Source organism: Malania oleifera, chromosome 6 (assembly GCF_029873635.1).
Source record: "Malania oleifera isolate guangnan ecotype guangnan chromosome 6, ASM2987363v1, whole genome shotgun sequence".
Classification (NCBI taxonomy): domain Eukaryota; kingdom Viridiplantae; phylum Streptophyta; class Magnoliopsida; order Santalales; family Ximeniaceae; genus Malania; species Malania oleifera.
Window position 1 is genome coordinate 83673424 of NC_080422.1, and position 23524 is coordinate 83696947.

Genomic DNA, 23524 nt, shown 5'->3' on the forward strand with positions numbered 1-23524 from the left:
GACATTTTTGTCATTTTTTCTATTATTAATCTAGATATAGATCTGATTATTATTTCTTAAAATTTAAACTCAATCCAATTAAATTGTAAAATAATATTAAATACATAATTAATTTCGACGGCCTTCAAGTGTTCTCGCTTTGGCTTTCAGTTTAATTGGCGACTCTCTCTCTCTCTCTCTCTCTCTCTCTCATGGCTGCTCCTAGATTGTTACTGTGTGGAGATGTCTTGGGTCGACTCAGTCAGCTCGTCAAGCGAGTCTCATCGGTCTCTCTCTCTCTCTCTCTCTCTCTCTCTCTCTCTATAGGGTTTATCACCTCGCGCAATTGATTCACATTTGTCCTGGTTCTGCTTCTAGGTCAACAAATCAAGTGGTCCGTTTGACTTCATCCTCTGCGTCGGCCAGTTCTTCCCCGACTCGCCTGAGCGGCTTGAGGAGTTCCTGGACTACGTGGAAGGTCGCTCGTCGATCCCTCTCCCCACATACTTCACCGGCGACTATGGCATCGGCGCCGCGAAGGTTCTCTCGGCCGCTTCCAAGGACTCCGCGAACCAAGGGTTCAAGATGGATGGGTTGAAGATATGCGACAATTTGTATTGGTTGAGAGGCAGTGGCAAGTTCACTCTTCATGGTACGGTTTAAAATTCGGTAATTTTGTTGTGTATTTCGCTTCTGGGAGAGTGCAATAAACAAGAATGAAACTGAAATTTTGAAAAAATATTTATTTCATTATTTAGGATTTGAAAAAGGTGGAAATAGCGCCCAAATGAGCCCGAAAATGGCCCAACTATGAATACAGGGAAAAAAAATGTTGTATTTTTCTGCATTTGACTGCTTTATTAGATTGATAGCCTTTTTAGATTGTCAATTTAATTCCCTTGTAAAAAGAAAAAAAGATTCTCATTTTAGACTGCCACATTGCGCATGAACTACTGTCTGCTGCAAGTTGAAACTCAAGTGATTGATGTTGGAATTAAAAGGGGAAAATAAGGGCTCGAGTTTGGGTAAGGGATTGAAGTGAAATTTAACAACGAAAGAATTTCAGTAGGACATAATTGTCATTGGTTTGGTAAGAAGAAATTGAAAGAAGCAAGTAAGCAACAACTAACAAGGGAAGGGTTCAACATGGTGAGAAGAAGAAAACTCTTGCGGTGGGCAGGGTTTCAGGAACTCATAAATAACAGAAGGCATCAAGTCTAATTTAGTCTGGGGAGAATGGGACACAAGTCAAGCTAGTGGCAATGAAATTAAACAATTCTTTAGCTTCCAGGGACACCAATTACATTTTGCATGGAGTGCTTTCAAGTCTCAATTTTAATCACTCATATGGATAAGGCTGCTTCAAGCTTACTTTGGTTTTGGAGTGAGAAGTCAAGTCAGCAGCAAAGAAATATAACTCTTCCTTAGCTTCTGGGAGATAAACATAGATGCACACAGATAACTTAGTTGTGCCCTCAATTCATTCACTCATTTGGAATCGGCAGCATCTGGCCTTCTTTAGTCCAGAGAGATATGTCTGCAGCAGCGAAATAGAAATGTTCATTAAAATTTTGGGAGGCTAACATTGCGTAGTCTGCAACTCTACATAGGATTCCCTCTATTTTGCTCTTAAAGTTAATGTTGACTGTACATTTTTATGTACGTAAAAGCGTAAAACTTAAAATAACAATTCAGGCCACTTATGACTAGTTGCTGTTAGTCTGATGGAATCATATATGTATTTTTAACAGCCATATTATGGTTTTATAAATGATAGTGTTACAGAATACCTTATTTATGGAGCTCACTTCTGGACATCCTGCTATATTGTTTTTTATTCAATATTTATAGGGGAGAGAGCCGTAGAGGAGAGAGAAAAAAGAGGGAAAAAATGTTTTTCTTAGTTTCACCTATTTGTTTGTGCAGTGTAGGTGGAGGAAAAAATGAAAATAAGAAAATTCTTAGGCCTTTGTCATGTATGTTTGCCTTGTCCTAGAAATATTGTTACCAACTTGCATTCAAAAATTCACTTTGAATAATTAAATCTTACCTCTGTAGAGATGAACAGTTTGCGGGGCCTTGAAGGAAATTTTAGAACTTAATGTGTATTTTATCCTCTCTTCTGCCGCTTAAAACATATTGTTGAGAAATATGTTGGTTTTCTATAAAATGTTTTATAGCATGTTCGGTTTGGGAATGGAGTTAGGTAGGAAAGGAATGGAATGAAATTTGAATGAGGGATATGATGAAATCAAGGGAAAAATTCAATTCCATTCCTTCCGATTATGTTCCATTCCTATGTTCCGAACATGCAGTTAGTTGTTAATCCCTTATCTAGTAGCCTTTGTATGTATGAATGCGTGTATTTATATATACATGTTTATGTGTATGCAGGATATGGTCCTGGTAATATTTTAATATTCAAACTCTACAAATTTAGATCTTTACACCTCTGTATTGCTTTAGTTGCTTTATCGGCTCATGACCTGCATGGTATGAAAGAGGATATCATTAAAAACATGTTAGTTTTCAAATAATTTAAGTTTTTGAGAAGGCATATGATGATTCTATATTATCTCTTTCCTAGCTGATCCACTTACTCATTTATTAGGATTGTCTGTGGCCTACTTATCTGGTAGGCACTCTTCGGATGGTCAGCAGTTTGGAACATACAGTCAAGATGATGTGGATGCACTGCGAGCATTGGCTGAAGAATCTGGAATAGTCGACTTGTTTCTTACATATCCTTTTTGTGTTGTTGATGAACTTTTTCTGTAGTTGATTCCTAATGCCTGATGCTTAACAAGATTTCTTGATGACTAACCATTTTACTGACTTCCTTGACTGCCCAATTACTAATGAATGGCCAAGTGGAGTCATGAACAGAGCTGTTACATCTGATGTTCCTCCAGGAATCACAGATTCATTGGGTAGTGACTCTACCATTTCAGAATTGGTAGCGGAGATCAAACCACGGTAAGTGATTAAATGAGATTACCAATGGATAATTGATGCTTATCTCTTGCCAGAAATGTTGTCATCATTTCAAAAATATGAGTTGACATTTTCTTTTCAGTCAATATTTTTGGTTCAGCAATTTTTATTTAGTTTTGGAAAAGCTGCAAAACTTTCAAGTGTCATTGATCAAATACAGTTAATTTATTAATTCTGGTATCTTGTGGAATGCCTTAGCCCCCAAGGCATTCTGCTAAAGAAAAATAATTTTGCAGAAAAGTATGGATAATAAACCACATTGAACCTTGCAAAAGTACAAAACTTAATTCATGTCCTTGTGGTTTATTTTCTATTACTTTTCTCTAAATTCTTTCATTTTTCTCAAAACATGCAATTAAATTACTTATTAAAAAATGGAACGAAAATCTGTTGTGTAATGGTCATTATGTATTTGTGCTGGGAGTGTCTGAAACCTTTATGGAACAATTTTTTGGAGGCTGCCTGATTCAGGACCATAGTGGTTGTTATGTTCTATTGTGGTACAACAAATGCTGCTGTTGCATTTTAACAGCTTAAAGCCAGTTATTCTAGCATACTTGGCCTAGGCACACCAGGCATGCGATGGCTGTGTCTCTTTCTCTCTTCCACTTTAAATTTACACAGATTGTCCCAACTCTCGCATCCTTTCTCTCTCTTGCTGCAAATCATGAAAATACATGTTGAAATATGTTTTCTCATAGTGCAGTTAAAGCATTGTATTCCTCCTGAAAGACGCACTTCAAGTGAATTCAAATCGTTGCATATGGTGGTATCACATTTAAAAACAATCTATAATAACTTTGGCTATCAAATATTACACACTTGAGATTTTGTCATGATTTGCTAACCAAGGGAGACGATAGAGAATTTTGGAAGGAGGGGTAGGGGGGGTTGGAATTCTTTAAGTAACTCCATACACCCAAAGAGCTTCTTGGTACTATCTTCTTCCCTTGAACCTTCTCCTATATTTTATACTAGATGAAGTGTGTGAGTATATGTATGTATATATATATATATGTATGTATGTATGTATATATGTATATTTATATGAAAAACTGTTGCTCTTTAATTTTGGGTAAGAACCAATATGGTGAATCTTTTGCATCATCAATCCCATTAGCCACAGTTCACAAGCCTACTTTATTACTACTTTGAAAGTACATCCTCTCTCTGGAGCATTGCCAGGTGAATTTGCTCTTCCAGACAATCTTCTAGGATATTTATGTCAAATTTTACTGGAAGCTTTTTTTAGGTGTTTGGTTGGGCGAATCACATGCCTGGGAATAGGATCCTTTTCCTGTGGGAATCTGGATTACCAAAAAATAAGTTGGGATTTTTTGTGGGCATAATGGGCCCTTGGGATTTCCAAATGCATGCCACATAGGATTCCCTGAATTAACAAATATGTAGACATTGAGGATTCCTAATTCCCATTCCAAGTATCCTTAAAGATTTCCTGAACCAATGACTAGTTAGGGAATGCATTGTCAAACTGCATTCCACTTGAGCAGTTATGGAACTAATAGCTCTGATCATAGTAGCTGCAGTTTGACAAGAGATGTGATGCTGTTTGATTGGAAATATTGCAATAATATGGAAAGATTTCTTAAGCATTGGAATTATGATCTATGTGGAGATGAGCATAATTGTATTGCTTGTAGTTTGGAAAAAGCATTATGTACTGTTAATGGTTGTTTTTTCTTGGGCAGCTACCACATTGCAGGTTCTAAGGGCATATTTTATGCACGCGAACCATATTCTAACGTTGAGGCTGTCCATGTAACCCGTTTCTTGGGTCTTGCTCCTGTTGGAAATAAAAATAAACAGGTTCAGAAAATTTTCTTCTATTGCTTCTAAATTTTTGTTGACTCATTTCATGTTTCTGAAAAATAATTAGAACTGTCTTGTGAATATACGATGTGATACCAATTATTTATTTCTGAGTTGAAGTTTATGACCGTCGATTGGAGTTAGATAATGAGTTGATATGCTTGTGCATCATCTTAGGTCAGATTTGATATCCATTTTATTTTATGGTTTCTGTTTTCAAAAGTGGAAGAAGTGAAGAAAATGACTACACTATTTTTGATAAGGTGAGAAATTATATTTTGATTTTGGTGGGAATTTTGAGTGTTTCAATTTATGGAAAATTTAAATTTTTGATAGAATTTTGATTTAAAGAAACAACAGAAAGTTATAATAAATTAAAGTCAGTGATTTAAAAGGCGTTCTTGAGGCGTGCCTTGATGCGTTTTGAGGGTAAAACACCCCAAGGCGTAATGTAAAAGACAAAAGTCCCAAAAGGCGTACGCATTTTGGAGTTGGGCATATGCCTTGCACAGAAAAACTCGCATTTCATGCCTCAACAGACAAGGTGTATGCATTTCGGACCCCATTATTTTTGCAAATTATGGAGCAGAAAAAGCTTCCTCGACATCGACAAATAATCTCTTTCCATCAATTGATGTCCTCCGGGAAGACTCCTCCAACAGGACAACTGGGTTGTCTATCTTCAGCCAATCATGCACCATGGCTCTCTCTTTCTCTCTCTCTCTCTCTCTCTCTCTCTCTCTCTCTCTCTCGACCTACTTCAATTGTTGACCAACCTCAGATCTTCTGCATATCTGTGCCCTTGACTTCTCAGGCGATCTCTTTCCAACGTCGAAGACCTAATTTCGATTTTCAACACTCTTCAACCCTCACCTGCTTCAAATCTTCATATAGAAGTCTCTCTTTGACACTCAGCTGCTTTGGATCTTCATGCAGAACTCTTTCTTCTCGACACTCAGCTGCTTCACAAAAAATCATCTTTATTAGCAGACTTATATCACTTCAGAGAGAGAGAGAGAGAGAGAGGAAAGAGAGGAAAGAGAGAGTCATGACTGAGTCAAACTCTTTTAACCGCAAAAGGCAATGGGTTTGAAGTTAAATATTAAAGCTTGGATGGGCACGTGGTAGTGGCCCTGTAATTCATGGCCAATACCCCCACAGCTAGCTTGAGCTTAGACTCTTTAGGCTGTTTTTAGGGATAAAATTTAAAGAAAATTCTTTATTTTAATTATGAAATAAAATTCATAATATTTTTAGTAAGTATAATTTATTTTATATATTTTTAAATAAAAAATTAAATTCTCAAAAGGCTTATGCCTTAAGGCTTACGCCTTAAGGCTTATGCCTCGCTTACACATTCGTATTTTAAAACACTGATTAAAATTATGAACAGAACTTTGTAAATGTTAAAAGTAGATGATTGTGCATAATTTATAACCAAAATAAAATAAAGAGAATGTTAATATCACAATTTTAATTGTATCTGAGGTTTATAAATTGCGTATCAGTAATCTTGTAAAAGAGATTAAAGAAAAGAAGACATTTGAATTTTTGCAATGCTCATCAAACATTTTTTTGAGTGAACTTTTTGTTTAATGTAATATCTATTTATGTTCTAAACAACTTATATTGAATTTAATATCAAATTGTGTATTGTGATATAATTGTTTGATTCATTCAAAATATTTTGGGCCATTTAGAAATATGTTTAATGGAGAAACATATAGGTTTTTCTAGGGGAAAAAAAAAAAAAGTAGTTTCTGAGTGACTAATAAATGGACTAAATTGGGTCTAAAAGGCCCAAAATAAGGTTCCGAAAGTGTGTAATAATTTGATAAGATGGGTCATGTGTGCTGTAATTTTGCTGAAAGAATAAAAAAGGAGGAAAGGAGTTCCATTTCAGGTTCATGGCTTTGAAAAAAAGGCCAAAATTTACCTGTTTTTCAGTCTTTCAAATTTTAATTTTGATGAAGATTTCAGAAATTTTGGTCAATATTTTGATATTTCTGAAATTTCTTGAAATTTTAAAAAAGAAGCTGGAAGCTGTTTGAAATTTCTGCCAAAATTTCTGAAACTTCTGAAATTTCCCCAAATTTTGAAAAGAAGAAATTGGAAACTGTTTCCATTTTGATCCCTCCTAAAAACCAAAAATTTGACCAACATTTCTGTAATTTCGGCGAAATTTAATATCTTGAAGTGTTGTATTAGTGGCACCTAGGGGGAAAGAAACTTTATGCAAAAGCCAAAAGAAATCAAAGATAAAAAACTCCAGCGATGGGAAGGTATGGTGTAAAATTCCAACTCCAAAAATAATTATGTTTAATCATATTTTAATCTCTGTAGAGTGTAGAGACAGCTCCTTTCCTTCAAATGCTTTCCTATTTTTATTCCTCCAAATGTTCCAAAGAAAACATTTTGGGACCCTTATCCAGATTTCTTAGAATTGAGATGGAGACCACTCTTTCCAGAACAGAAAAGGTACAACACAATTCCAGGCATTACAATACAATGTTCAACCATTGCCAGACTCCACAATTCTCTAGCCTATGAAGAATAAGGTGGTTTGATGTCTCCCTCTGATATTACACATATGACACCAGTTATTGAAGTGACCCTTCCTTTCTAAAGATTCTCATCTATTAAGAATCTTAAGATTACTTCCCAGGTTGTCTCTAAAAAAATTACTCTCTTGAGACTTTGTTGTTTTACACTTTCAAAGGGAACTTATTAATCCTCCCTAATCTGATTTGGTTGTAGAAGTTCTTCGTCAGAATAGGTAGTCTTTTTACTATCTGTACACCTAGCAGTGTCATCTGCATCAAGAATTTTTGTTTTGTAGGGCTCTGCCAGCAGCTTCGTAGTTGAAAAAGCTTTTCTTTATTTTTTTCCCCCCAAAATTGTTCTCAGAAATAGGCCATTTTCAAAAAATGATAAAAAAAAAAAGGTTTTCTGATTTTTGACTTTTCAACAATGACTTCCACCAACAACTGAAAAAGACTCAAAGATGGTGGAAAATTTCAACAAATTCTGAACCAAATGGACTCTTAACTTAGCCAACAGAGAATGGCTTACAGATTTTCTTGGCCATAGTTGTTAGAATCGGATGATTCTCAATTTGAATTGTACTAATCGAGAAAGGCATAAGGCGGTTCAAATCGCATGGGAGAATTGCAAAAGGCTGTGAATTGAGGTGAATTGAATCGAATCATATGAATTGTAAGATTCGGATCCGACTCCTCTAAAACCCAACATAAAGATTTTTAAACTTTTTTTTTTTTTTTTTTATCATTTTGGCCTTCTATTTGCTATATACATGAGGTTCCCCTCCAAAAGAGAAGAGATAATTGTGTTGGCCATCTCATTCTGCTCCTTTCTTTTCTGTCATTAGATAAGATTAGAAGAAAACTACTGTTAGAGAAGGATAGCAGTCCTGGGAAGAAAACTGAAGCTGACTAGGTGGGTGAGCTTTTGGTTGGCACGTTGTTTTCTCCACTTTCTAGATTTAAAGGTCTGATATTTATTAGTTTTTATATTTTAATAATTTTCTATGTTTTTTATTAACTTATTCTTCTTGTTTTAGGTGTTAGAGCAAGCTTATGATTGAAAATGACTATTTTTTTTTAGTAAGCACCATAAAGTTCAAATTTTTATTGTTTTCTATTGATTCTTCCATTTCCCTTAAAAACCATCGAGTTCAATTTTTCATTAAGCTTTTCTTGCTTCCTCTCATCTTTTTTTAAAGAAAGCATACACATGATTTTTTATTGTGTAAAATTACATCATAGACATAAAGTTTAATTTCTAACTTTTTGTGGGTCCTTATCTTTGTTTTTTTGGTTTGTGTGTGTATCTTGAACTCTTAGACAGATTGCTTTAGTTTTGAGTTACATGTTATAGCTTGTAGGAACAAGCTTAGCTTGATAGTTGATAGGGATGCAATGGTTAGATCAAGGTATATCTTGTTTGAATGTCCATTTTTTCCTCTTATATATCAATGTATGTATGAGTTAAATAGATCATTGTAAGAGTTAGACCTACAAAACTTGCTTCAGAGGCAAGCACCACTTGTCAACATGGTTGATCTATATTTGTTGAAATTTCAAAGTTTTTTACTTCTTGCACATATATACAAGCCATTTGGAATTGATTTTTCAAATTTTCTTTTGAATCTTACGATTGATTTGATTCGATTTTTGATTTAGGAAATTGGGATTTCAATTCATGATTGGAATCTCAATTTGGCAACTATGTTCTTGTCATTAATGTAAGCATAATGAAATCCTTTTTTGCTCTGCACTCAAATCTGCTTTAGAAATATTAATGGCTATTTTTGTAATGCTTTTGCTTGTTATTCTTGGATTTTGCATCATCTCGAACGGATCTCACACTGAAACTTTTCTTTTGAATAAACTTGGAAAGTTTGAATCTGTGCAGCTCTTTCTCATACACTGTCTTTTATATGCCCTTGTATTTCTCAACACATTGTTTTTGGTGTTCTATAACTCTTGGTTCTTGTGCCTGCTTTTCAGAAATTTATTCATGCAATTTCTCCTACTCCAGCATGTTCCATGATGGCCTCTGATATTTGCATGAAGCCACCAAACACCACTTTATCTCCATATACAGTTGTAGAATTGAGAGCTCATTCTAAAGAAACAGCTAAGAGAGCTGCTGATAGTGCTCCTGACTCGCAATATTGGCGGTATGATATCTCTCAAAAACGACAGAAACATGGTGCTATAAATGGAGATAAGCTCTGCTTTAAATTTGTGTCTTCTGGGTCTTGTCCACGGGAAAAACGCTGCAACTTTAGCCATGACATAGGTGCAAGGGAACAATATATGAGAGGTGTTTGCTTTGATTTTATCAACAAAGGAAGATGTGAAAGGGGCCCAGATTGCAACTTTAAGCACAGCTTGCAGGATGGTGATAGCTTTTCTGGTAGAATGGGATCTGAAACTGCTAGTGTTAACAGGTTCGTGTTCCATTGATCCCATTATTCTTTCTGAGTTATGGTAGATGTCATTTTATGTAGTTTAATTTGGTTTTGCTTGGGTCATTTGCAAATATTGAATTCTTGAATAGTGATCCCTCCTGCATTGAGTTTCAGGTCAGGAAAGTGCTGGTTTTGTTTATCAAGCCCTAATGTCGAGTCACATTTAATCATTAGCATAGGGGAAAGTTTCTACTGTGCACTAGCCAAGGGTCCACTTGTTCAAGACCATGTACTGATAGTTCCTGTTGAGCATTTGCCTAATTCCCTATCTTTACCCCCAGAATGTGACATAGAACTGGGTAGCTTCCAGAATAGTGTGAAATTGTATTTCAAGAACCAAGGGAAGGATGTTGTTTTCTTTGAGTGGATTTCAAAGCGTGGCACTCATGCCAATATTCAGGTAAAAAGCATTTCTCTTTCTAGTATTTTCTGCAGATTTTTTCACTGTGTAAGATGAATTGATGATAGCCCTTTGTCTTAAACTTACAGAGCTGTTAAGAGAAACTGTTCTTACATATAGTATTCAGTTTTTACTTTATGCTCTCTCTCTCTCTCTCTCTCTCTCTCTCTCTCTCTCGCATGCGCATGCGCCCAACAAATATGCTTATCTGTAAGATTCGTGTTCAATCCATGCTTATCTTTTATGTTTCTATTTCCTGCAGATTTTACATGATGTATTGGTTCCTGATCTTTCCATAATGTTACTAGACTAATTAAAATGAAAATATATTTCACATTTGCTTTTGGGCATGGTTCAGCACCCCATGGTTATGTAAGAAATTAAGATGTCCTATAAATAATAACTAAATTAAATTAGTGAGACAATTACAAATAGAAAAGCTGAGGCATGGTAGGACCACTGTCCCAAAAACCAATTTTGTGCCTATGGAGAAAATCTCTCAATGCAAATAGTCACAGCGCACATGGTCTTCAGAACTACTCAGCTAGGCTCAGGTTTATGTGCACTCACAAACTCCACTCAGGTTTGTGTGCACTCACAAACTCCAGAGCTTTAGGAGCTATAGTATATGGTTACCCAATGTAGAGGAAGGAAAAGAAACAAGAATAAGATCGAAAAAGAAAAAATAACAAGATACCTACTAGAGACTACTACTGGATGATAGAGAGAAAAAATTTTGTAAGAAAGAGAAAAGGTATGTTTCTTTGGTTGCGTTTTGGAAAGGGCTAGAGGTAGCCTTTTTATAGGCTGCATAGAGGAGTAACTTCCAGCCGGTTATTGCAATAGATTAATGGTATTTGACCGTTCAAATACCACCATTAATATCTAGCCGTTGGAAGAAATTAAACAAAAAAAAAACCATCTGAAAAATAACACTAAGAAAAAAAAACTGCTGCCACTAATCCACAAAATTAAGAACCAAAAAACTGCTAGAATTTGAAACATCTCCAACAATCCCCCCATGTTTCAATTATGAAAAAAAAAAATATATATATCAAAAGTAAACAAAGGTTGGGTAACCATGAAAAGTCATGCAAAGGATGACAATACCCTTTAGTTTGAATTGCACTTAGAGAATGTGTGCTATGAGCTACAAGAACTTGGTGAATATTATAATCTTGAACCAACCCCTTTTAGTGTGAGATAAACACACAACTCACATGACATTTCTAAATACAAGGCTTCTGCGAGTTGGTACAAATAGGTCATGAGATTTTCATGAATGCTCTAGAAAGTTTTAGCCCACTAAATTTTCATAGGAAGCGGTCCCACTTCCACACATATAGGTGAATCCATCAAGTGTGTAACTACAAACTAAACACACCACCTAGCAAAGGTTATGGATTCATTAAGAGATAAAATCATCCTTACAATCGTTGTAGTTGCACGATTCCAACGCCATAGGGATGAGTAAAACAAAAAAAATAGTGCTCAACAAACTATTCAATGACGAACCTAATTCATAGAATCTCCAATCACATAGGTTGGGTTGTCATCATTAGTAGTTTATGTGAAGGGCTTAAAATCCATCCTCCTCGATGTTTCTTCTACTAGCTTTCTAGCTAGTCACTTTGTCAAAGGATCTGCTAAATTTCTTTTTGACCTTACATAACTCAAAGTGATCACTCCAAGTGAGATTAATTTTCTCACTATCTTATGTCATAGGTGTATATGCCTACTCTTGTCATTATAGGTCTTATTATTTGCCCGAGCTATTGCTGTTAGGCAATCACAACATATGGATAGAGGTGGTATCGGTTTAACCCACAAAGGAATATTTGCTAACATATTCCTAAACCAATCAGCCTCATTAGTTGTTTCTCCAGAGCAACAGACTCTGCCTCTATAGTGGACTTTGCTATGCATGTCTGTTTCTTGGATTTCCAAGAAATAATAGGATCAGCTAAAATAAAAACATAGCCACTCATGGACTTGATATCATTTGTGTCTGATATCCAATTAGCATCAAACGATGCTTCTTCAACTGTAAGGAATCTACAATAAAATAGTCCATAATTTATAGTACCCTTGTGATATTTCAACACCCTTTTTAGTGCTATCTAGTGGGCATGCCTAGGATTATGATTGTATCCACTAAGTCTACATGCTGCAAATGGAACATCTCGGCGTGTATAATTTATTAAATGCATTAAAGAACCCACTATTTGAGCATACTCAATCTTAGCAATAGGATCACCTTTGTTTTTCTTTAATTGTAAATTAGAATCATAAAGAGTTTTAACAGGTGTGCAATCAATATGATAAAAATTTTTTTAAATTTTTTCTGCATAATGTGACTGGGATAAACAAATACCAATGTGCTCACATATAACTCTTATACCTAGAATTACATTTGCTTGTTCCACGTCTTTCATTTCAAATTTTGAGGCAAGAAACAATTTGGCTGAGTTGACGATTTCTAAATTGGTGTCTAATGTTAACTTATCATCAACATATAAACATATTATCATATCACTATTACCGTCAAATTTTCTATACAAACATTTATCCAATTAATTAATTTTATATCTATCACTTATGAGAATGTTATCAAACTTTTCATGTCATTGTAAAAGTATTTGTCCAAGTGCATACAAAGATCTAGCTAATTTACAAACTTTATGCTTAGCACCATCTACTTTATAACCTTCAGGTTTATCTATATAAATTTCTTGTTCTAGATCACCATTCAAGAATGCCATTTTTACATCCATCTGGTGTATATATAGGTTATATATAGAAGCTAAGACTATTAAAACTCTAATAGTTGTGACCTTTGTAATTGGCGAATAAGTATCAAAAACATCTTCTCGTTCTTTTTGGTCTACCCTTTGGCTACTAATCTAGCTTTAAACTTATCAATACTACCATCTAGTCTCAACTTCTTTTTGAATTTACCCCCTATTGTTTTACGTCCAAGTGGTAAATCTACAAGATCCCATGTGTTAATTATTTTTAGAGACTCAAATTCATCTTTAATTGCTTCTTTCCAAAACATAGCATCTAGTGAAGTTATAGCTTGTTGATATGTAAGTCGATTATCTTCAACTAGAAAATTTGTCATAAAGTTAGATTCAAAAGTTGTTTCCTTTTGAAATCTTTAACTTTTCCTAGGTTCAGGATTTTTTACATTGTTGTCAACAATTTCTTTTCCACAAGATGCTTTATCTTTTGTTTTATCTATTATTTTTTCTTTATGTTTTAATGGAAAAATATTTTCAAAAAATTCTGCATCTTGTACTTCTATCATTGTATTCGGTTCAACTAGAAAATTTGTCATAAAGTTAGATTCAAAAGTTGTTTCCTTTTGAAATCTTTAACTTTTCCTAGGTTCAAGATTTTTTACATTGTTGTCAACAATTTCTTTTCCACAAGATGCTTTATCTTTTGTTTTATCTATTATTTTTTCTTTATGTTTTAATGGAAAAATGTTTTCAAAAAATTCTGCATCTTGTACTTCTATCATTGTATTCGGTTCTAACACATTATTATCTGATCTAATAATTAAGAATCTATATGCAACACTATATTGAGCATATCCTATAAATACATTGTTACTAGTTTTAGGACCAATTTTCCTTTTCTTTACTTCTTGCAAACCTACTTTAGCTAAACACCCCCACACTTACAAATATTTTAGATTGGGTTTATAGCCATTCCATAATTCATAAGGTGTTTTATCACTTTTCTTAGGTGGTATTCTATTGAGTATATGGTTAGCATATAGAATAGCTTCTCCCCACATATTAGAAGGCAAACCTGAACTTACTAACATTACATTCATCATATCTTTCAATGTTCTATTTTTCCTTTCAGCTGTACCGTTCTCTTTAGGTGTATAAGGAGCTATTCCTTCATGTATTATTCCATTTTGTTCACAAAATTGACTTGAAAATCTTGATTCGTATTCTCCTCTTTGATCAATTCTTAATCTTTTAATTTTCCTATCGTTTTTTATTTTCCGCTTCTGTTTTAAACTTAAGTGTACTTCTGTTGCCATAGATTTGAAAGGTTTTCTAGTAAATTTAGCTTCTACACAAATTTTACATTTTTCTTTGTTAGAGTTAGTTAAGCTTTTATTAAACCTAGATTCCTCATTCTTTTAACAGAAGGAAAGTTTATATGTCTCAATCTATCCTGCCAAAGATCTAAAGAATCAACTAGATAAGGAGAAGAACTAATATAGTTATTCATATTATTAATAACAGTCAACACAAACAGTCCATTATTATAGTAATCCTTACCCAGGAAGACACCCTTACGAGTAAAACCAATTTGATACCAACCTTATTAATGATGGATCCAAACATAAAGTTTCTCCTAATATCTAGTACATGATGTACATCAGTCAATCTTAAGGTTTTTTAGAGGTTAGCTTAAGGTTCACAATATCCTTTCCTAGCACAGGTGAGTATTGGGCATTACACATAAATATTGATTCCCCATCAACTTTTTCATATATGTTGAAAAAATTACGATCACTGCATACATGTTTGGTGGCACTGGTATTCACTATCCAGTTGTGGATTTTCCACAAGATTAACCTCGGATACCACAATAATGATCTCCTCATCTTCTACTATATTGGCTTGGGGCTTATTATTATTGTTTTGATTATTATTATTGTTACTACTATTATTACTATTATTACCACCCCTTTGGTGAAACCTACACTGAGGTGCATGATGTCCAGGTTTACCAAAAACATAACAGTTACCTCGTGCCTTCTTTACGTTGGAGGAGTTATATCTCAATTGATTGTTAGAATGGTTGCTATTCCAATCATCTTCTTTTTTGTTGATTCAGTTGTGCAGTCGATTGTTGATTTGGTTGTTTCCTCTGGTGTTGAACCTTTGTTGTTGTAGCTCCTCCTAGCTCGTTTCTGTATTCTGAAGTTCCTGCTAGATCTTGTCTGACCATCTTCCACCAAGTTTGCCTTTCCCATTACTTCATTATTCTGAACCACCATTTTTCTATTAGCTTCTTCTATCCTTAGGTAGACGATAAGTTGCTCTAAGTTCATATTCTTCTTCTTGTGCATCAAAGTTCCCTTAGTCTCATTCCAGGATGGTGGCAATTTATCAATCAAGGAAGCCGTGTGAAATACATCATTTACTTCTATTCCCTCTGTCGACATATCATGCAATAATTTTTAAAATTCTTGAATTTGGAGATCTACTGTTTTTTCATTTGTCATCTTGTAGAGCTGGAATTTTCTGCAAGCAAATATCTTGGTTCAAGCATCTTCGGAGATGTAGTTCTTGTTTCTGATTTCCCATGTTTCCTTGACAGTGTCTTACTTCTAGTAAACATCAATAAACTCATTTGCCAAAGTATGAGAATGTAGTTCTTGCACCTCTTGTTATCTACCTCCCACTTTAATATGATGTGGTTTTTATTTCCTTTTGGTTGAGCTCGGGGAGTTTCTAGAACATAGATCACTGACAGTGTTTTCAAGGCAAAATAAATTTTTACTTTCCAACACTTATAATTGGTCCCATCAAAAGATTCCACATGGGTGAGATCAGCTAGTAGGTTCTCCAGTGTAGGATTGAAGTTGACCATTTCAGTTTTAAGATTGTAAGAAATTAAGATGTAATAAAAATAATAACTAAATTAAATTAGTGAGACAATTACAAATAGAAAAGCTGAGACATGGTAGGACCACTGTCCTTAAAACCGATTTTGCGCTTACGGAGAAAATCTCTTGGTGCAAATAGTCACAACGCGCATGGTCTTCAGGATTACTCAGCTAGGATCGGCTTTGCATGCACTCACAAACTCCAGAGCTTTAGGAGCTATAGTATACGATTACCCAGTGTAGAGGAAGGAAAAGAAACAAGAATAAGATGATAGAAAAAGAAAATATTGGATGATGGAGAGAAAAAAATATGTAAGAAAGAGAAGACATATGTTTCTTTGGTTGCGTTTTGGAAAGGGCTGGAAGTAGCCTTTTTATGGGCTGCATAGAGGAGTAACTTGCAGCCAGTTATTGCAGCAGATTAATGGTATTTTACAGTTCTAATACCACCATTAATATCTAGCTGATGGAAGAAATTAAACGAAAAAAAAAACTGCTGTAAAATATCACCAAGAAAATAAAACTGCTGCCATTAATCCACAAAATTAAGAACCAAAAAACTACTAGAATTTGAAACATCTCCAACATGCTATTACTAATCCACAAGTTTAAATTGATTAAGTGGCCAAGAAAATCTAAACAAATTTGGATGGAAAGAAAGATTCAAGCAGCTGGTCCTAAATAGGAGGCATAACGGGGTAACTTTGGAGGTTTTGAGAATCACTATAGCATTTTTAAAAACAATTTTTCCATCTTCCTTGGTGAAATATTGACATAACATCACCTCACTCTTTGTCATTAAATGGATAAATAATGTAGAGATGCTTTTTATGTTACCATTATATTCAGATTAACAGTCAATGCTGAGGATTTAATGTCTTAATTTTGGGCTGTGATTGATAGGAATTTCATGCAGGCAGGCTTTTTGGAGTTTGGACCTATTTGCAGTGAGGTTATAGAATTTTTTTTTTTTATATTGGTTTGGTTATGCTTAGAGTAGCATTATTCTTTTGCGCAGGCTGTTCCTATCCCATCATCCAAGGCATCTGCTGTTCAAGATATATTTACTTTGGCTGCTGGAAAATTGGGATTTAAATTTGCAGCCATAAAATGTGAGTTCCAATTGTTTTGGTAGAGCACATAATATGAGTGTAGGCTTTTTTGTTTCCATTGACTTTTTTTTTTTTTGGTCAATGCATATTTATTCATAAACACAAGGGTGTTTCATCAAAACCTGAAGGTCACAGGTTAAAATCATGGAAACAGTCTCTCCAAGCATGGAGGTAAAACTGTGTAAATGTTGCCTTCCCCAGGCCCCTGGTGTGGAAGGGTGGAAGCCGTGTGCACTGGGTGTTACATTTTTATATGTTTATGCTGCACACTCTCTCTCTCTCTCTCTCTCTCTCTCTCTCTCTCTCTCTTAATATATCTTCTTTATTTCATAAAGAAATTACATATTTTCATAAATATGTAGTGAATAAAGCTTCTCTTGAACTTCAGACTTCAATCCTGTTGATTCCTAAGTACCTATATTATTCTTGTTTTTTCCAATTATTCTGCTCTCAAAGTTTGAAATTGTAGTTTATTTTTCTTGTCTATGTACTGTGTTTTTATTTTTTATTTATTTTTTATTTTTTTTATTGTGATTTGTTTGATTTGAGGTTTGACTTGGTTTGACTTTTTTGTATATGTTTTAAGGCTATGAATGATATTTTTAGCTTCTGATGTATCTGCATTCTGATGTGTCTTTTTTGTAGACAACGATATTAATTCTGAAGGGAGAAAGTCATTAAGGGCACAGTTTGATAGAAACTTCAGTTTCTTTTATGCAGAACTTCCTGATGGTACCATATTATTGCATTCTGTTGAGGAGAATGAGAAATTTCCAGTCCAATTCGGACGCGAGGTAAGATGCCAAAGAGTAATTGCACTGAATTTGTCAAGTAATTCTATATATATAAATGTATGCATGTATGTATATATGTATGTTTTTGAAGTGCAAATCTCAATGGATTCATTGGGTTGTTTACTTATTGGATAATTGTTCTTCTGCCAAATGCAGGAATTTTGTTCTGTTCTGTTCTTTCTTGTCTATTTATTTGATTAGATTTGACTTTCGTCTTGCTGTCTACGTTTGCACTGATGATGGTAACATAACAAGTCATTATGTTATGGTTGCATGCTGAAACTCTGTGTTGAGCTGTTGATGAGTTTCTAATGTGTGCTACAAGATAGATTACTTCACATTATTTGTTTTCTTCTGTTAAGCAAGATGTGTGGCAAATATTGCTGATTCCCCTCTAATTCTTTGCTTAACCAAATTTATGAGCAAGGACCAGTAAGAGGACTGCACAATGTTTATTTTGAATGAAAAGTCTGGCATAGTCTAGTTAGGAGGTGTTGCTGTGCTTTAGCTGCTGCCACACTTGGTCTTTTCAAGCAACATTGCGTGGGAAGTGGGAACTGAGAATTACTATGATCTGAAACATTATTTTTGGAGTTTGTTTTTAAGACCAACAGTCGGTGAAAGCTGTGATTGCATGATAGAATCATTTAAGGTCTTCCAAAAAATAAAAAATAAAATATAAATAAAAACTACCAAAATGGAATATTATTTTTGAAAATTCTCATTCGGCTTCTGAAATTGTGGAAGAAAATGGAAAGTGTTTCTATCCTTATTTGATTGGTTTGGTATATTAGATGTATTCTTGCATGCTTTAGCTTGGTTGTTCTTCATGAGGCCTTTAATAGAAAAAATATATTAAAAATTATTACATCTTCTTGTTGCAAGTAATGAATTGAATCATTTTAAAAAGCAGAACTCTCTATCATATGGAGCATTTTTCAGGTTCTTGCAGGCTTGCTGAACAAGGCAGATAGGGCTGATTGGAGGAATTGTGAGGTTAGCAAAGAAGAGGAAATGAAAATGGCAGACAGTTTCAGGAATCGATTTGAAGTATTTGACCCAAATCACTGATAGCGATGGTAGAGAGGTTACAATGATAGGGTCCTTCGTCGTGAACATGCATGGTTCTATGCATGTAGCTACTGGTCATATGCGAATCAGCAACCTATTCAGGTATCGTTTACTTGCCCAATTGTAGATCACTTATTGGATTATTTTGCTCAATATATCTTAGCCATCTTAATGGTCCAAGTTCTTCTTTTGACTTCAAAATCTGCCAGGCGGAAGAACATTGCATTCAAGATGACCTGCAACCTGTGTGGCCCCTGCTGCTGCCATCTACCAAATTCCAGACCTAGGTATGGTGATGGCATTCATACCGCGATCTGGGTCTGAGCTGGGATGAAATGGGACTGTTGATGCATCCTAGGTGCAGTTTTGTTTTTGTTTGTTTTACTAGGTTACAGCATTTTTATTTTCTTTTTTCTTTTTCGTGACTTTGTCTTGTCCATATCTATATTATGCCCTGAAATTTGGTGCCATGCATAAATGGCCAAGAGCATGTAGAGCCAACTTAAAAAATGCGGCTGTTTTTTGGCCATTAGCCGTCTTCCAATTCTTTATGTTTACCCTTTCTAGTGTTAACACACGCCGCGGTTGTCATTCTTACTATTCTCACTTTGTGACACAAATGTTTTTTGCTTAGTGTGCCTTTTTTATTCCAGCTTGGTTGGGAGTGATTTTTTTTTTGTTCTTTTTCCCTGGATGGGGTGTGGTGTTCAATGGTTTAAAGACAAGTTGTTATGGGTGGTGGGCTTACTGCACCTCCCACATGCGACTGTCATTGCAATCTTTGTCAAGAATGGTTCCTTGAGGAGGAGGTTTGGTAGAAAGCCTGAGCCACTTGAGTTTGCGTGGGGGAATTTTCAATTATTCCTTCAGGGCAGACATCTTTTTCAGCCTTAACAAAGACCAACATAGTAACTAAGTTTCCCTTAAAAAAACAAAATACAACAATAATAAAGTCGAGCCTTAAGTCTCATTAGGTGGGTTCGGCTATATGAATCCTTTTTTGTAAATTTATGTGATCATGGATCATTTTTTAATAGATTTAGGACTATTAAATACTTAACTATTCATTCTAAGTTATTTTAGATCTATACTTTAGTCTCATTAGTTATTTTTTCATTAGCATACTATGTGGTTTACATTGCAAGTATTCATACCTTCTTAGTCATCCATCCTTTATCTTTTATAGGAGTTGCATCTAACTTACGACAAATATATTTATTTCTTAATTTGTTTTTAAGTGTTATATCACTCACTCATCTAATCATTCTCATTTGGGAAACTTTTACTTTTTGAATATTATATTTTTTTATTCCTCAATATTCTGATCCATATTTGAAGCATTTCTTTCTTTCATCCAACCCGCTTTATTATATGCATTACATCATCCTCAATTTCTCCTTCACTTTGCGTAATAAATCCAAGATATCGAAATCAACAAGTGCTATTTATTTTTTTATCTTCAAGTTTAACTTTGTCTCCAATATTCTTTCTATAATAATTGAAATTACATTTCATATGTTTTTGTCTTATTTTTACTTATTCTAAATTCTAAAGCTTTTCTCCATAATTTTAATTCAGCATCTTTTCCATCCCTAATTTCATCAATCAATACAATATCATTTGCAAGCAAATTGAGTACCATTGTTATTAACAATCACGACAATAACCCAAGGCAAAGTGAAAGCATATCATTTCCATCATGTTTGGTTTGTGGAGTGAGATGAAAAATTTAGAGGGAGAGATGAAATTAACTGATAAATTCAATTTAATTTTGCCTGTGCCAAACATGTTTGTGAATTAAGTTAACCATAACTATCAACCAAATGATCAGAATATATATATATATATAAAGGCTGCGTGCTTCTGGAATAGGGCGGCATGATTAAGTTCTTTGCATAGGAAAAAAAAGGGGGTTTGGATTTGGTTCCATCAGAATAATGTTGAGCGTTAAGCAAGGCAATGTGTGGATGAGTAAGAAGAAAGTGAGGCAAGAATGCGTAGATAGAAGGATGAGAAATAAGAGTAAATGAGAAGGAAAGTGGTGTGTTGATGGTGGCTCTCCCCTCCCCTCAGCATATTACATTATAATATTACAATCAAAATGCCTAAAATTGAATGATGGCGAGATAGACACATGAGATTTGTCCTTGTGGGTGTGAGGTGTGTGAGAGGTTCCATCCACATCCACATGCACATGCTGAGTAGACCTCTCACGGGCTGCTTTGCTTTTTATACTTTCGCTGCTTTTATTTCTTCTGTCTTTCTTTCTTTGTTTTATCAAAGGACAAAAACAAGGGAGACGGGCAATCTTGGAAAGAAGGTCCATGAGGTTTGTTGGCTCTTTATGTGTTCTGATTTTGAGATATTTGATGTGTGGGTCTGCCTGAATCACCCGTGAATTAATTAAGTAATTAATTATTGTACTCAACTTGCCAGGTTTGATCTTCCTCACTCTTATGTCTTGGTTCGACCCAAAAAAAACTCATTAAAAACTTAAATTGAAGAACAGAAAATAAAAAATGAAAAATCTTGCGAGGACATTTTTAAATCAAAATTCAACTACGGATTCAAAATAATGACAAGTTTGGTAGAAGGTGCGAATAAAGAAATAAATATTTTTTGCTACATTTAGTTTTAAAAAAATTAATTTATGATGCGTGGATATACATATATACTTGAATGTCAATTATAACCCGCAACCAAATGATCAAAATTTCTTTAATTGCACTTTTTTTTTTTTTTTTAAGAATTGAATCCACTCAAGGTTTTATTTAAATAAAAAAAATCTGGATCAAAAGAAATTTACTTTCTTAAGGTTTGACAAAAAAACACTGACCTCTTTTGAAGTTTTAAAAATTTTAAAAACTTTTTCTAAAATTTTAAAAATATCACAAACTTTTTTTTAGATTTGAGAAAAAAATACAAACCTCCCCTTATAAGAATTGTCTTTTTAAAAATATAAGGAGAGATTTGTATCTTTTTGATAAATCTCAAAAGAGGTCTCTAGAATTCTTGAAATCTCAAGAAAAGTTAATAGAATTTTTGAAACCTCGGCTGTCTTATTACCAAATTTTGAATGTTTTTTACCCCAAAAATTACCTGCTTCTTAGGTGTAATTTAGAGTTAAAATAAACAAAAGAATTGACTAAGTATTGTAATTTGAATCAGTATCTTCATTTTGAACGGGTGCAAATTTGAAAGAGAAAAATTATGAGAACAATTTTTACATAAATCCATAATACTACAAGCCATTCGCTATGGTTGCGTCGGTTGGCATATTAGTTGTTGCATTCATTGCATTGTAGTAAACTTTAGTTGAAACTATTAGTGTAACTATTAAAATTTGAAACATCTAGGGCCTGTTCAGTTTTGAAAAATAGTTTTTATATTTTATTTTAAATTTTAGATTATTAAAATTATGTTACCTAATTTTTTTTTTTTATAGTATTTGTATGAAATAAATGTACGGCAACAAACAGTTTGGTCACTAAAAATAGTTTTATTTTTTATTTCTATTTTTTCGAATAATTATAAAAATATCACTTTATTTTTTAAAATTCTAAATTTACACAAAAATATTGAAAAATATTTTTTCTTTATTTTTTAAAAATTTCTAACCCTTGCGCTCTATATAAAAGCATGGAATTCGGATCTTTGACTTTATTTTGTATGGATTATGTGAGAATTTCTTCTAAATCTAGACAAATTTAAATTCAAATCTCAAAAAATCTGTAATTATAAATATTATCTTATATAAATTTAGAGAAATTAAAAAATAAATTACCTTTTTTTGTTATTATATTGAAATCTAGAAGTAAAAATGAAAAATTATTTTACGCATTCAAACAAACTCTTTATTACTTCCTACCTTTTTAATAAAATTTTTGAAAAATTAAAATAAGCCAAAATTAGTATTTTTTTTTTTGAAAAACTAAAAATTAGAAAATGAGAAATATTTTCCACAACTACATGGCCTCTTATCATTCCTTTTTTTCTTTTGAATAAAAAGAGTAATTCACTACTAACAACAAATACAAATCCATTCTGCTCATAGGCAGAGTGAACATTATCCTTACAATGCAGTAAGCTGCTTAGGAGCAACAAGGGCAGATTTTGCAAACTAGTAAACAAGATAGTTATATTCTTTGCCCAAGAAGCCAAAACAGCAAACTACAAAATAATTATAAAGGAACAAACTATCGTCCAACATACCATAAACATCGCAGCTTGAACAAGATCTTGCATTAAAATTATTCAATGATTCTTTTGGCGTCACATAAAATGATATACCAATGAAGCAAAAGACTTGGATACTTTGATAAACACAAAATTATCTACATTCTTCTTGAAAATCATTCGTGCAATAGCTTGATTATTGGATTTAAAGGCAGCATCACAACAAATAATGGGATCGGATGAATTTTTTCTTAAAATCTTATAAAGAAAAACTTTGAAGGACAGGCTTGAAAGAATATCGAAAGTCAATATTTATCTCCTCTAAATTAGTTTGCACAACTTGTGACCTTAAAGATCGAAGATGCTTCATTGATGATAGAAAGAATATTTCATTTATTATTATTAAAGGCGAGATCATTCCTCCATTCCTAGATTGTCCAATAAAATACAACCAAAATAGAAAGAAGATTAGTTTTCTCTATAGAAGACCAATTGAGATCAACAAACACCTGAAAAAAATTCCATCAATCT

At 33.8% G+C, this 23524-nt stretch overlaps 1 protein-coding gene across 2 annotated transcripts; it reads left to right on the forward strand.

Annotated features, from left to right (window-relative positions):
• Window positions 1–136: 136 nt before the first annotated feature.
• LOC131158411 (zinc finger CCCH domain-containing protein 64) lies at window positions 137–19469 on the forward strand. Of its 2 annotated transcripts, XM_058113260.1 has the most exons (11): window positions 137–266; window positions 358–631; window positions 2591–2716; window positions 2832–2955; window positions 4683–4800; window positions 9333–9778; window positions 9914–10199; window positions 16859–16952; window positions 17598–17746; window positions 18689–18919; window positions 19027–19469. In XM_058113260.1, the coding sequence occupies exons 1-10, from the start codon at window positions 192–194 to the stop codon at window positions 18815–18817; spliced, it is 1821 nt and encodes a 606-aa protein (XP_057969243.1). In that variant the 5' UTR covers window positions 137–191; the 3' UTR covers window positions 18818–18919; window positions 19027–19469. The 2 variants fall into 2 exon arrangements, with proteins under 2 accessions (XP_057969243.1, XP_057969244.1); XM_058113261.1 differs by lacking the exon at window positions 137–266 and having other exon boundaries at window positions 436–631; window positions 2619–2716.
• The last annotated feature ends 4055 nt before the right edge of the window (window positions 19470–23524 follow it).